Source organism: Struthio camelus, chromosome 8 (genome assembly GCF_040807025.1).
Source record: "Struthio camelus isolate bStrCam1 chromosome 8, bStrCam1.hap1, whole genome shotgun sequence".
In the NCBI taxonomy this organism is placed as follows: Eukaryota; Metazoa; Chordata; class Aves; order Struthioniformes; family Struthionidae; genus Struthio; species Struthio camelus.
The window spans coordinates 9,432,854-9,448,381 of record NC_090949.1 but is presented as its reverse complement, the minus strand read 5'-3'; the positions used below and the strand labels follow the sequence as shown (position 1 = coordinate 9,448,381).

At 48.4% G+C, this 15,528-nt stretch overlaps 1 protein-coding gene across 10 annotated transcripts in view; it reads right to left on the bottom strand.

Annotated features, from left to right (window-relative positions):
• Window positions 1-15,528, bottom strand: part of PACS2 (phosphofurin acidic cluster sorting protein 2) — an 87,797-nt gene that overhangs the window by 51,044 nt on the left and 21,225 nt on the right. For 9 of the 10 annotated variants that reach the window (XM_068952009.1, XM_068952014.1, XM_068952012.1 and 6 more), the window contains exons 2-3: window positions 6,322-6,409; window positions 1,406-1,495 (exon numbers count right to left, since the gene is read on the bottom strand). In XM_068952009.1, coding sequence (XP_068808110.1) covers window positions 1,406-1,495; window positions 6,322-6,409 — 178 coding nt within the window. Of the gene's footprint in view, window positions 1-1,405; window positions 1,496-6,321; window positions 6,410-14,377; window positions 14,530-14,704; window positions 14,918-15,528 lie in introns of all 10 variants that reach the window. The other variant, XM_068952013.1, reaches the window with a different exon arrangement.

Sequence of the window (15,528 nt, the reverse complement as noted above, 5' to 3'; positions counted from 1 at the left end):
TTATGCCAGCCTGCACTGTCACCTGTCTAGCTTAATGCTGACAAGAAAACACTCTATGCAAGGATTTCACCCAGGAAAAACAGCAGAGAAGAAGGTGACTGTGAAGATACAAGAGGCTACAAACTCAGACAGCCAGCACACTGTATACACACAGAGAACAAGATATACAGTTTGAAGAGTTGACAGTGTGAGATACTGGATGCTGCAAGACACATTTTGCCATGCTGAGACATCCATGGGCTAGCACTCTGCGGCCCATCACCACTCTCAAACATCCCAGGCACTAATTTCAGACTGATCCAGCTCAAGCTACAGTCATTAGCTAGGAACAGCTTCCAGCCACCATCCAATTAAGAAACGATAAACACTGTCATAGAAATCCTGCTGTGCCATTTCAGGAAGGCTTCCCAGGCCTCACTGCATCCAAGAGCACTAATCCTTCCTGCAACCAAAGAGACCAGCAGCACCCTTCTGCATTAACGTTGCTCACCTCTCATGCTCCTTTTCTGAAGGCTTCCCCACTCAGGAGGTGGCACCAGGGGCAGCATGAACCAGGAGAGGAGCCAATAAAATATAGCTGTCCCAGTTCCCAGCCATTCCCACGACTCTAGTGCCAAGAGTAGCTATCTGTATACTGCTCCTGCTTCCCAAAACAGTGCCTTCCTGGGCAACTCCAGATTGGAGGCTCACCTGTCTCATTCCTAATACTACTTTCCTATTGGCCTGATCTTCCATGCTGACCTCCATGGCTGCCCGTCTCCAGTGTTCACTCCTAGCAAGGCAGGCAATGGAAGGTGAAAAGAAGAGCCATCCTGGTCTGCTCCAGTCGCTGCCATGGCCACAACATTAAGAGGAGCAATTGCAACAAAGTCCTTGTGTTCCTAGGTGCCAAATGCAGGACACACCGTGAGGAAGGTTCACAGACACTGCGGGCCCAGCACCCTGCTCCGGATCCTCTGTGACGATGGTGGACACTCAACGTAGACAGGCAATTCAAATAGATTTGCATTACTGCACTGAGAATATGTAAATTGTACCTAGCATCTAATTTGCTTGTTCCTTCCAGGCAAGTCAGGGTAACGGAGACCTACTTTCTAAGATGCACGGCTGGCCCAAGGACAACTCTAAGGGTTTATACCACAGCTTTTCTAGTGGTCTTCTCTCTCCCCAAACTAGATCTTGGAAGCATCTGGACCATTTTTGCTGAAACTCCAAGGCTGGCTGCTAAAAGATACCAGCCAAAAGAGCTCAGACAGCTCCTCAAAAATAGCTGGAACAACCTTAAGAATAAGCATCTCTGGCAACACTAGGAGGATCTTCATATTAGACCCACAAAGTACCTCTGCTCACTGAAAAGAAGCAACTCCAACAAGCACACATGCCCCCAAACCAAGCCCCACATTACCTGCAGCGAGAAGGTCAGTGCAAGCTCTGTCTCCACATGTCCACTCGGGGGCAATACAATCTCGTGAGACCTCAGGATGCGTTTGGAGCCCTGTACAGAAACAAAATATGACAGGTGAATTTGAATTCCCCGGCACCCAACCCCCTTTACAGCCCAGCCCCACAGCAGGTCCTCCAGGAGAAGGTAGGCTCAGCAGCGAAACAGAAGAGTACCAACTGCCACAAGCCCTGCCCTCCCTGATATCACTTGCACCACCTACCCTAGGGAGAGTTGCCTTTGGGCTGTACAGTCTACCTCTTCCTAGGAAAAAGATAAGGAAGCAGGTCCCACAAGTGAAGTACTTGGAAAGCTTGAAGGAACAGGTCTTGACCCACAGGCATTGCCAGAGCAACTCTGGCCTCAGGCAGGGGAGTCCAGGCCCACAAATCCACCTTACAGAGGTGCCCTGGATGGGACACCGGGCAAGAAGATTGGGCTGAAACAGAGGTAGCCTCAGCCTGAGGTCCCACCCTAGCCCTATTTATTGAAAACTGGGAAGCGTTTTCAGGGACTAGCACAGAAAATGAACGGATGGATCCGACCTTGCACTTCTGTGAAATATTAATGAGATGAGAGGGAGATATTTGACTAATGAAGATTTGGGCATATTTACCGTCCCTAACTGCAACAAAGCAGCTATTGTTCTGCCAAGCCCCAGCATTCAAAAGCTATGAGTCAGCCCCCATCCCCCAAGTTAAAGTCTTATTTGTAAAGTCATTTTATGATTCCAGCCAATAACTATCAATCTCTTCATCTTCTGGGTTTGGAGGCTGCAGCGTCACATTTAAATCTCTGGTGTTAGGCACGAAGGACTGGTCTTTTCTTTTTACACACTCCCCCATCCCCAGGGAAGGTGGAGATTTTAACCGTCCAAACTACTCCAAGTAATTGGGGTGATAGAAGGGGGGAGAAAAAAAAACAGTAGGCATTGCAGTGGAGCCTGGAGAGCTGACAGGATTATAGGGCAGTTCCAAATCAATACTGTGTTTGGACAGCTATATGCTAACCAAGTTACTGGGTTATTTGCTGTATAAGCATCTGATTTCACATAATGGAGAATTTTTCAGGGAAAACTAGCAGGAAAGCACAAGACAAACTGCTGCCTAGCAAACGCTTGTGGGCTGTTCAAACACAGTGGCAAGTTTCAGAGGTCTCTGGCTCAATATTCTGCTGAGACTGCAGATCTGCCTTTATCCAGATGGGCCAGTCTCCCACAAGTGCAGAACTGTAGCTCTCAAAAAAGAAGCATCTGGGAACTGGAGACAAATGGGGGGAAACACTTCCCAGCTACAATCAACGTAAAATTGGGTCTGCCTACATCAGCCCCAAACAGGAACCTGAGATAAGAACAGAGAAGCTAGAAGACTAGTTTACATTCCTTCTTCCTCAAATGCGTTGCTCACACAGCCAGAGCGAATGCTGTGATTTGCGGAGGTGCCTCAGCTCCTGTGCAGCACAGGACAGGCTGCTCTGTAGAAAAGCACAGAGTGTCTAAGCTCCAGTGGATCAGAAGACAGACAGGCAGAGCAGGGTGAGAAAACAAGGGGCTCGCCTCCCCCCGAAAAGCAGTACCTGTGGAGGAATATGGCTTGCCACAGACTGGCAGCAGCAATATCTATTCCATTGGTGCAAAGCTCCTAACAGTGGCACTCTTGCTTTACTTGTTATGCAACTCAAAATCTACTGAAAGACCAAATATAGCTGCTTTTAAAAAGTTATAGCAGATAAACAGAGCACTGGCTCATGAAATGCAGTTGACAACTCTTTGAACATCACTGTTCAGGAGGCTGCAAGGAGACATGGGAGAGGCAGGTAAGATACTCTCATTCGGTTTGAATTCAGTCATCCCCTCTGGAAGGACTCCAGGGCCCGTCACCTCTCTCTTGCAACTACCCATAAAAAAGGAAGCCAGTCATTCAACAGAGATCATCTATTTGATGATCCAATATCACCAGCCTCAAACAACAGCCACGTCAGAAACCTGAGCACTGGCAAATTAAGCGATCCTGAAAGAGCTTGTCAGTATCACAGTAATAACCTGCAAGCACAAAAGTTCTGTATTAAAACTCTTCTAATGAGAGAAGGTTTCAAACCACCCTGTGTCTCTTCTCAGAGTTGCTACTGACCCACTTTTAAACAGTGTATCACAAAGAAATATGGGTGACAATCAGACTGCAGCACAAGGAGCTCCCACGGTGAAGCTCTGGGCATCCTCCGGGACAGCAGCCACTCTAGCCGCTGTGTCACATCTAGGTCGACCGCAGGGGCAGATAAAGGGCAAAAGAAGAAGAGAATCACAGAATTGCTTAGGTTGGAAGGGCCCTCTGCAGATCATCTAGTCCAACCCCCCTGCTCAAGCAGGGTCACCTAGAGCATATTGCCCAGGATCACATCCAGGCGGGTTTTGAATATCTCCAGCGAAGGAGACTCCACTACCTCTCTGGGCAACCTGTTCCAATGTTCTGTCACCCTCACAGTGAAGAAGTTTTTTCTCAGGTTCAGATGGAACTTCCTGTGGTTCAGTTTCTGCCCATTGCCTCTTGTCCTGTGGCTGGGCACCACGGAGAAGAGGCTGGCCTCATCCTCTTGACACTCCCCCTTCAGATACTTGTACACGTTGATGAGATCCCCTCTCAATCTTCTCTTCTCCAGGCTGAACAGGCCCAGCTCTTGCAGTCTTTCTTCCTAGGAGAGGTGCTCCAGCCCTCTAATCATCTTGGTAGCCCTCCGCTGGACTCTCTCCAGGAGTGCCATGTCTCTCTTGTACTGGGGAGCCCAGAATTGGACACAGTACTCCAGGTGAGGCCTCACCAGGGCTGAGGAGAGGGGCAGGATCACCTCCCTCGACCTGCTGCCAACACTCTGCCTAATGCACCCCAGGATACCATTGGCCTTCTTGGAACGATCCAGGCATCTGAGCTACAGCCTGGGACTTGGCAGATGAGCACCCCAAACTTCCCAGCAATACAGGGCAAGTCCTTTTGCCTTCCGCTTCTTCAGGAGTAACAGCGCTGCCCTGCTCTAGAAGGGACTGCAGACGACCTGCTCAAGTTCCAGTGTTAGAGTTACTGCAGCGAGTCAGATCACAACAGTATCCAAAACAGACCCAAGTGTTAAATAGACCTGACCCTCTTGGCTGTTAAAATTCCCTTTGAACTTTCAGATCTTAGGTAGCGTTTCCCACCTTTTCACCCAGAGAAGGTGTAAACAGTCAGCAGTAACCTCGACAGGGAAAGAAGGTTTTGCTCTAGCAAAATCTACTAAGTTCTCCGACCCAAGTCTGACACGCTCATTCACTGACAAGCCTCAGACCTTTACAGCTAGGAGTACAAATAAATGGAAAGCTTTCAGGTTTGATAAGCAATATTGGACAGCCTGGGAACCCACAGCTGTGCCTCCTCAGAGGTTCCCATAGAATTCAGTTGTGTAAAAGTACTCCCCATCTTTTTTGCTCCCTGCTGTGGGTGTGTGAACCCCCTGCATCCATTTCATTGCCCACTTCTCTCATTCCTCACATCCTGCCTCAAGCTTATAAAAGGGGAAGCAATTCTTTATTCCTCCTCACAGACTGAGAGCAGCCAAAACTGAAGCAGAGCTGCATTATTCCTCATTGCTCATGCTCCAACAATACAGACCTCAGGTTGCAAGAGCAAAGGAAAGCATTGCTCCATTTCTGCTTTCCCTCGCAAGGAAACCATCTCCTGACCTTCCAGTCCACAGGCTTGGAAACCAGGTTGCCCCACTCTGGAGAGGTCCCAGACCCAGGAGCACCAGCATTTGCCTCACGTCACCAACACTCTTCAGGTGACTGCAAATGTCACAGGGGAAGAAGAGGGAAAGAGGAGGAGGAGGGAACTGCAGCAGAGACGTTTAAAAGTATAAGTGGCATTCTCTCAACTACAGCTGCTGGGTAGGTTGATTCATTGGTCTTAAGAGCGAGGGACACTTTCATCTCAGCTGGACTGCTCACAGAGGTGAGAGATGTTGGCTGAATCTTCAGCTGCTTGTTCTTGCACCATAGACCCTTCACAATTTCCGCTTCTATGCTAGACTGTGTGCTTTGACGCAATCAGATCTCTGCAGGGGGTTTTCTGGCTTTTTATTGAAAAGCAGCAGCCCTTCAACATGGTTAATGGTGATTTTTACCTAGAGGTCTGCTAGGCTTTCAGTCGGTGCTTCAACATTTTCAGTAGTGGGAACACTTGAGCCAGACTGACACTGTGATGCACTGCAGAACTGAGCCCCCTTCCTCCCTAACCTGCTTCCAGATAGTGTCACCTATACGTAGACACCTAATTAAATGGCACAAACCTGTACCATAAAGTGTGCTATTCACCTAGGACAACAGGTCTATTTTAAGGAAACAAAACAGTATGTGTAGGTGCCCTACAAACCCCCTGGCAAGCACCTAGCTACAAAATGACTTAGACTCCTGATAGTAGAGCTGCCCCAGAATAAAACAGCCAGAGAAGCCCATCAGCAAAGGAAGGCCCAAACCAGGCTCCTCCCAAAGCAGAACCAAGTTACCAAAGATGTTCCACCATAAAGTAAGCTGAAGCACGTTAGAGAACCAGACTTGGTTTTGGTCCAGGAAGGACTGGTGACAGCATATGATCTGTAGAGAGCATCCTCACACAGAGGCAAGCTCATACCGAGCCCTCAACGAGCAGGACGCTTTGCTTGCAACAGTGAAATTCTGTAGGAACACGGAGGAAGGATCACAAGGGACTCTCCCCATATCCAGAATGCCCTGATGTATTTGGGAAATAGCCCACAGTTGCAATGGACCCTCACATGGAGCTGAAGCTCAGCTTATGCATCTGCCAGTATTTTTACTCAAGCAACACATTTAATTCTTAGAACTGAGCAGCAATTACCTGCATTTTGACAGCAATGACCACAGAAATAAGCTCCTTATCCAATTCCTTTAAGACTACCAGTTTCTTTAATGTCAAGCTGCACAACCTGCAAACAGGAACAGAAGAGAAACAGTTATAATCATGTCTGAAAAAGGAAAAGCTCTGAACACCTTTCACACAGAGCAGTATTCTCAGTTTGAGGGAGAACAGACTCCAGCCACAAGCCACATACAAATAGAGAAATAAAGACAACAGAAATATCTGAGGTTTCCCAGGCTTTTCAGGCTGATCTTCTCCAACCTTCCACAATGCAAGGACGTGGACAGTGGGTACGTTTCGACGTTTTACACAGTCCCATGGCCGCATGGGAGCGCCTCACAGCATGGGCTTCCACAGATCACAGCCTGGGAATCCTTGCTCTGAGTCAGGCCAAAAGCTTTACGGTCAGAGGAATCAAATTCCAGCAATAAAAAAATCCCTGGGTCAAGCCCGAGTCATGCTAATTATAAAGTTTTCTGCAAAGCTTTTCAAGTTTGTTAGCTTTTTCGGTTTCAGACTCCTGGCTCCCAAAAATCTAACTCCTAGCTCCTCTTGTCAACTCACGTGTTCTCTCCCCCCCACCAAACAAAAGTGTAAGCAAGTGGCTCAGACATCCTAGTGGGGAGAGGAAAAAAAAAAGAGAGAGAGCGAGCACACGCGCGTGCGCACACACACACACACGTGAGGGAGCGCACGCGCAAGAGAGGACTCAACAACAAGGCCTCTGGCCCTGGCGTTCACATGCCACACATATGCAAGTAAATCACATTCTTTACCCAGGCAATGGCACATTGTTCTGGTTAAAGCTGTTTGCATTTCTGCCTTCCAGCACAGGGAGCTTGGGAGGGGAGGACATTTGGATTAGGTGCAGCTCGAGTTAAAGCTCTGAGGTAATGGGACCACAGTACTGGCACGGTCACAATTTCACAGAAGAAGAGTTACTACCAGCTGGTGTAATCACGAGGGTGTGCCTAGAAAAACTTCAGGGAGGGAGAAACCTGAAGCAAAGACAGCTCAGCCTGAGGAACGCTGCAGCCAGAAAAAGCTGCAGGGTGGGCTCTAGAGACCAGACATCATCCAGGACACTGGCCAGGAGCAGGCACTGACTCCGGGTCTGCCCCCTACCCTGTGAGGGGGACATCCTCTAGCCTCTGCCAGGGGACACCAGCAAGGCTCAGCACAGCTCCTCTGGGACCACCACTGAGCTCTTGCTCCTGAACACAGTGAATGCAGCATTAGGGTCTGCACCCGAAGGGACAAAGTCCAGTAGTAGAGTGGAAGGGAAGAGGAACAGATGCTGGATTTTGGTGCACGCCCAGCACAAACGTATCGACTGAAGCCTACCCTTGAACCTGGGAACCCCGACAAGTCACCACTGCAAGGGCAGCACAAGCAGCTTAGCTCTGCCAGGCCCACGTCCTTCATCACTGCAGTGGGAGGCTGCCACACTGCTTTATTGTAACGCTCCATGGCGGACATGATCAGCCTGGGTGCAAAACCGTGGGAGACACGCAGGTAAAGGCTCTTCCCAACAGGAGCACAGCAGAAGTTGAAGCAATTGCTGCCTGCCATATCCAGAAACTCCTATGGCCCTGGCTGATCTCTCTCCCCTCACTAGCAGGGCTAAAAACAGCAGAGACTTAGCTCTCACCGTCTTCATTCAAGCACCTCTCCAAATCTGCCCTTATCAGTGTCTTCTCCACCCCAGCTCACACGACCACTCTCCTTGCCCATTCGCGAAGCGCTGCTCCCACTGGCAGCCCCCAAAAGCAAGGGAAAAGAGCACTAAAAGCTCTCTCCTTGGCAGAGGTTTGCACCAGAACAGAGCGCAGCCAGAGACCGCACACCTTATTGAAGTTACATGAAAAGCAATAAAAACGTGGGGGCTGACTGGGCCTCAGTTCCCCTCTGTCCCAGCACCAACAGCTGGGCTGAGTGTAATCGAGACAAACGTGCTAGAGCCCGGGAGGCGCTGGGCACGGGGTGGAGCGGCAGCAGCGGCGGGCAGGACAGCTGCAGCTGTGCTCGACCGGCAGAGGGGAAGCCCAGCTCCCCAACAGGCCAAACCTCTCCTTGAGCAAAGCCAGCACCTACGGAAACAGGAGAGCAGAGGCCGGCACATTCAACACTAAGCGGCACATTCAACACTAAGCGTCCTCATGCAGTGCAAGTCAGATGAGGTTACACCCCTCAACCTGGAGGGCAGGAGAGATGGCCAGCTTCCCCGCCTTGTCCGGAGCAAAACGGCCAGCGCGCCCGTCCCGCTGCTCTGGCAAAGCGGCCTGGCCGTGATCTGCAGGAAGCAGGCTGTGATGCCATTTGTTTTCTTTGTAATGCTGTAGCTAGAGGACAATTGCGCTCAGCTTGCCAAAACCCACAGAGCCTTGGTGGGTCAGGTGATGGGAGCAGAGGTAGAACAACACGCTGGCATTGTCTCAGCTGGCAGGCAGGGAACAAAGGGCCTTTTCTGTCCGGCCTGAAGCCCGGGGAGGAAAAAGGTACGCACAGAAACAATTGTGCTCTCCGCGCGCGCAGCCGAACACGAGAAGGGGCGCTCTGTTCTCCGCCGGGCATTCTTTCAATTCATCATTTATGAGCTTTGATCAAACCTTACGGAGCACTTGCTGCTGGGGGGGGGGGGGGGGGGGATTAAAAGCCTCCTTCACAGTGATCAGAAAAACAGTTATATTTAAAATAAAAAAAAAAAAGAAAGACATGGGATACATCTGCTTTCTTCATCCTCCATTGCTAGACTACTGGTACTAAAAGGCACTTCACATAAACAACAATGAAATGCTTATATTCTCCAGTAGGGGGAAAAAGGGGGGGGGGGGTAGGAGGAAAAAAAAAAGAAAAAAGAAAAAACAGGCACTCTTATAGTCTAAATCCCACCAAATCACTCTTACCCTCAACATGCTTACTATTCCAGGTCTTCAGTCTAACTTTACAGCTTGCAAATCAAAGCAAGCTTCAAAACACATGGCTGAAAGGAGCTGTACTTTACTTAAACATCCTTAAAAATTTTTTTTTATATACATATATATATATATACACACACATACACACAGACACACATACACATACATACATACATATATATATGTATATATATGTATATATGTATATATTATATATATTCCAAGCATGTCGCTGCATCCACAGCAAGCTTGGTACCTATGCTGCCAGGTACAGGGATCCTGAACTGCTCACATCCACAGGTATGGCAAGGATTCAGGTTTCAATGCCTGCCATCACTGTCTCTGAAAACAGCAGCACCTCTCTTCATACACCTATCTTTAGCCTAGATTTTCCTGTACCTTTGTCAAGTCTCAGGGATCAGGAAGGCAACTGGCCTCACAAGACATTTTCATGAATAAACATGTTAAGAATTGTCACCATTATTGAACATTGGTAAGAAAAACAGGGTAGGAACAGGGACATGGAAGGAATAACAACAACAACGCTACATTTGGAAGTTTCACACACCTACATGTTTTCAGTGCACACGGGGAAAATAACCTAGCACATAGACTCACAATGGGAATTGAGAAGCCCAAAGTCTGAAGCTGGAAGAGGCCAAATTATTCTGAGTGGCTTATAAAAAGCCTGGAACGACACTACAGCGAGTAGTGTCTCCTTGCTAGCATGAGTTGTGCTGAACAGCATCCCCACACACTCTTTGCCCAGGAGGGCAGTTATCTGCAAAAGAGCGTAACGCTTGGTAACTGAGATCCAACATCAAACATACCCAAAGCAACCAAATAAGGTGTCGAATTCTTTACTCACTGGCTATTTTGTTTTTGCATCCCTTGGAGTAGAAAGATGAGGAAAACAAACCTGCTCTAAGGAAGAGTCTGCCTCACTGAATTAAATGCCTGTTTCTCTACAGGGAGCATAGTAATTACACTGAGACCTCACTCATGCAGAGACAGTCAAACCAACAGGAAGGAAAAATTAAAAATTAGAGACCTGTATTTTAATTAAGCCATATGGAAGTCAAGATTAATAATGGATGCACCCATGACTATGGGAGACTCCAAGTGCAAGACAGGAGCTGCGGCAGGAAGAGTCTGGCTCACTAAATAGGTTACCCTTGTCCAAATAGAAGGCCGTGAAAAACTGCTCCTAGAGGCAATGTTTCTTTCCAGGAACGCTCTCCTCTTGGAGGTCTGTAAACTTCAATAAACTGATGGACATAAACAAGGAATTAGACTCCATTGGTTCCTGGACAGATTCATATGACCCAGATTACTTCAGCGTTTCAGGACAGCACGCGGCCTCCTTCGCTGGCACTTTCAACCCCAACTTTGAGCGTTTTGCTCTGAGCTGAAACTTTACGCGCAAGTCAGTCCCAAAATAAATCGTGAGCCACTTGAAGGAGAAGTGGAGGGAGACGCCCACCTACACACATGATTTTCCAGACAAACATAACCGTTCTGCACATAGCTGAGCGGGCGCTTATGCGGGAGAGGACTGTACGAGAAGCCCTGCACAGCATTTTTTCCAAGACAGCTGCTTGAGCGAGGTATGAACGCTTGCAGCACACAACCAGCTGCGTAGTTTCTTATGCCTGTTTGGCACATGTTGAGGAGGATAAACACAACACATGCATGTATTAGTTACTGCACCCTCCGGCAGGGCTCTGTACTGGCTTAGGAGAATTAGCTCAGGGAGAAAGTGGAGGAGCAGAGATAGATGGCCTCTAACGTCACGGAGGTGTTACAGGAGGACCTCTAGTCGAGAGCATCAATGGTAGAACCACTGCTCTTCCAGCAGTTCCACTTTCCAAAACTTATGAGCTAATTTCCTCATAGGATTTCATCTCGATCCCATTCTCAAGCAAGCTCAGAGGCAGGTACTTCTTAAATGGGGAGACAGAAAGGTCAAGAGCCCCAACTTCTGTCATGCCGGAAACATAACTTGGGCAACCTGCAGAGAAGCACTGTGGTCCCATACTAGTCTCTGCTTATTTTTCCTTCATTCAGGTCTACCACTAAGATAAATCTCAATCTTCAATCAGTTCGTTTGGTACAGATCCGTTCAAGTAAGCTTCAAGAAGCCAGGAAACAAAATTGCAAAGCAAGTATTTCCATTGTTGTTGTGCTGAAGGATCTGGAAAGCCGCTTCCCAGTGTTAACACAGAGAATTAAGCTCTTAAGATTCTAGAGACTAGGATCCACAAAAACGTTGTAGCCAGCAGTTCTTGTTCCAACAGGTAAGAGGATGGGAGATTATTTTACGTAACAGGCCTTCTAACCAGGACCTCACAAGGACGCAGACATGTGCAGTCACGTGCTACCCTTTCACAGTTGAAATATTGTCCTGCTCACTTCAGATATATTGCAAATATACCTGCTCCAAAATGAGCAAGCAAAGCAAGGGGGAAGAGGGTGTCAACATTCTTCAGACATGCATCAGTTTGAAAAGCTCCTAGAGTTCTGCATAGGCACGTTTGCTGTTCGAGGAGCACCAGACAGTTAATATGACCAAGGATTAAAGCACATCTGAGCTTAGATACTCCCAAGCCAACATATCAGCTGGAAAATGCAGAGAGATCTCTTCCTTCAGTGGGCCAAGACACTGCTGGCTGGCTCTAGGAGCTTTAGCCAAGGCAGGCAGCAATTGGGATCCTTGCAAGCCAAATAGCTCTGGCTCACAAAACCTAGAGTTTACATATCCCATTGGCACATCTCACCTCTTAACACCTGAAAAGGTAAGAAAGGAAAGGGCATTACTAAGGCACAGCAACACTGGAGAAACCCACAGGGGTTAAAGCTACATCTCCACAGCTCCATATACTCTTCAGATAAAAGAGAAAAACCTCTTTGTGCAAACTGACAATTGTGTCGCACCATGTTTTGACTACCTGACTGAGACCTGAACGATTCCAAGTCCTACTGGCAGGAAACAGGTCTGTAACCTACCACTCGGCTCTAGGCAGGTGCTCAGAGCTGTGCTATGGAGAAACTGCAGCGCTCTCCCTTCAAGAAATCATTTGAGTGAGAACTGAAGCAGTTCTCTTCACACATCTGTTGATCTCAACTGGGATCTTAGTTCTTACACACGCTGCTAAACATTTGGCTCCTTATGCTTCATTTTGATGGTTTCAAATCCTTCTTCAGGGCGACTTGGAGAAAAAGCACAAAGCTGAGATTAGGTCTATTTCTCAGTACAGCTCCAGCAATGGTGTACAAAGGAGTGAGAAGAACTCACCTGCGTATTCACATGCTGCTGCTTGCAAAGGCAAGCACAGGCACACATTTAGTTAAATGCACCTCTCCTGGTTTGCCTCCTTCAAACTCAGCATCCAGAGCACCTGGACTGCACAGAACCCGACACAAAAGCGAGCCTTAATTATAGACGTCATAAAACTAGTAGATTAGGTTTGACTGATGTTTTGAAAGTTTTGGGGGAATAGGAAGGTGTTTTATTAGCTTTAAAAACTAAAGTCAGCAAAGGATGAAAAGCTGATTCGCAGTCAAGGCTCCTTTGACAGACTACCAGGACTACATGTTCTGTATTATGGAGGACACAAATACAGCTGATACACTAGTTGTATTAATTTAGTACTGGCTGTGTTAACCAAATGTACCAGTGGCCAAGGAACAAGCAGTGAGATAGAGACAGAGCAGGAAGAGCCATGTCCATCGGACCAAAGGCCAACAGTAGCTTGTGACTCCAACAAGCTTGCACTGGACATCACGCACTGCAGCAGAGTCTCTTGCGCAGAAAGCCTTGCAGCACCGAAATTTCAGTCGCCCATTTGAGCACCTAACAAGAGCAGTCAAAGCAGCACATGCTGGGGAAGGGGAACCTAGGATGTGGGCTAGTCAAACAGTTTCTGTTGTTAGGGCTTCATTCCCGGGGAAAGGGCAAGCTCCCCACCGCAAACCTCGCAGATCAGAGTACAAATACACACCAAATCATGAGCAAACTAATCACGCCCAAAACCAAAGGGAAACACTAAAGGGAAGAAGAATAAAAAAAAAGAAACAGGTAATGGACGAAAAGGAGAGACTTTCAGTTGGAGCAAACACCGTAGCCCTCCCCTCTCTGGCTCACCCCTCTCTCGCATACCCTCCTTATGCAACCTGCCTTTTCCTCGCAGGCCTCCTGCCCCAGGCGGCAGTGCTCGTCACGCAGTGGGCTGATCCCTGGGATCAGCTATTCCAGGCATGCTACAGAAGCACTCTCCCTGCCTGGCAGGAGCTGCTCCCAGCTGTCCCCGGAGCCTCCGGGACTATCGGGAGCTGCACAAAGTGACCGGCTGATGAGAGGGACCATCAGAGCTAGAGGCTTCCTGATCTGTCCACAGCTTGCTGCAAAAGCACAGAGATGTGCTGCTCTGCCTTCATTTGTACCAGCATCCTCCTCCCAAGCCAGCAGTGCTGCAGCCGGCCATGAGAACAAAGACAGCAGCCAGCCTTCCAGCACACCAAGGGATTTCTCACAGAGGTAGGACGGGTCTTTTAGGTACTAGCCAGAAGGGTGTGACAGAAGGGTTAAAGAGAAAACCTCAAGGTATGCGTTTTCTCCGCCATGTGCCTTTGCCTGCATGCTAACCTCTACCCTCTCCCCCCTCCTCCCCTCCATCACATGCATTTCTCAACGCCGAGCATGAGCTCAGCAGCCTCAAATACAGCAGGCTGCATCAGGTAGGGAACTGTAACATCTCCACAGCAACTGGGACTGGCAGAGCTGGCACGTGACCCATCCTGCTGCACCCCTGCAACAAATGAGACCACAGTCCTCTGGTGGGCTGGCTCTTCCCCCCTCATCCCTCCTGTGGAGCAAGTCAGACGGCAAACTCTCCTTGACTGCTGTGTCAAGAATCCAATTCTCTAACAGCCACTTCCCTAGCAACTCCCCTGCCCAGTCTCACGCCTGCACGCACTCAGCAGCAAGTAGCCCAGGGCACGCCTGAGCAGAGGCAGATGAGCAGAGAGAAGTCTTTTGCCAAGCCAGGCTGATTTGGTCCCTTCTCCCCCATTTTCTTTCTGATAGTAGGAAGCACAGGTCTTCAGCACTCTCTCACCTGGCTGCTTTCAACATGCTTTCCGTTCTCATCGCTGAACGGCCTAGAGCGATAGCTTGCTGCCATGCCACCCAGTCCTGTGCTCTCCTGTTTGCCCACTCTGGCCAGGGAGACGCCACAGCCCCAGTCACTGCAGAGGCAGTCCCATAGACCTGCAAATCAACAGAGGTCAAGACTCAACCTGAAACCTGCTGATCTTTCCCTTTCCTTTTGTCTATAAATCAGCCAAAGGCCCCATCTAGAAGAAAAACTACACCAACAGGTGTCTTGACTTCAGGCCCATGACAGAAGAGCTTGTAGCTGTGACTTCAGTTCTGCTCAGGTTACCTGTCACTGCGCTCTCTTCATCGTGGGAGTTCAGGACTAGGAAGTCTTCAGTTGGGAAAGTAGGCTAGGAAAAATGGATGGATTTTCTCTCTCCACAAATCAGAGTTTCCTCTTGGGCCTGAACAATTTGCCATCTCTGCCTTATTTCTCTCCATTTAGAGCAGCTTCCATGACACCTTCTGATACACAGGTGAGCTGAACAGCTTGTCACTCCTGAGAACAGACAGGCTCACATCATGAGTTGCATCAAATTACTTCTCACTCAACCATCCCTGAACGCTGCCCAGTTCATCAGTGACAGTCAGACATGCTGTTCTCCCAGTCAAAGCCAAGATCCTGATGGTGTGCAATCCTTAAGATCTGGTGCTTCTCTGAAAAATAACCATATTTTATTACTCTGAATAAACGGACTTCCTAAAAACTGCTGTGGGAGAAGAAAAGCTCACTTTTCCCTTGCTGACCCATATGGACCCAAGGCAGCAAATCCTGGGTAGGTTGTCCATTCCAAACAGATCATCATACTGTAACTCTGATTTAAACCAGCTGCATTCAGTGCATGATGAGCAGTGTTTTGTTTGCAAAGACTACACAGCCTGGAGAGGAAAAAAAAAAAAAAAAACACACACACACACACAACAGGAGGACCACGTAGGTGTAATTTAGAGCCCAAGTGGCTATTTGTTCTTTTACTGAGAATCCAAGAGGTCCTGTAAAGACGGGAGCAGCCAGCGATAGCAAAAAACATTTCTGAACGTCAAGGGTACGTTTGGTATTAGCCAGAACAAGAATCAAATATGTAAAGCATCCTGCTGACGGACTTGCTT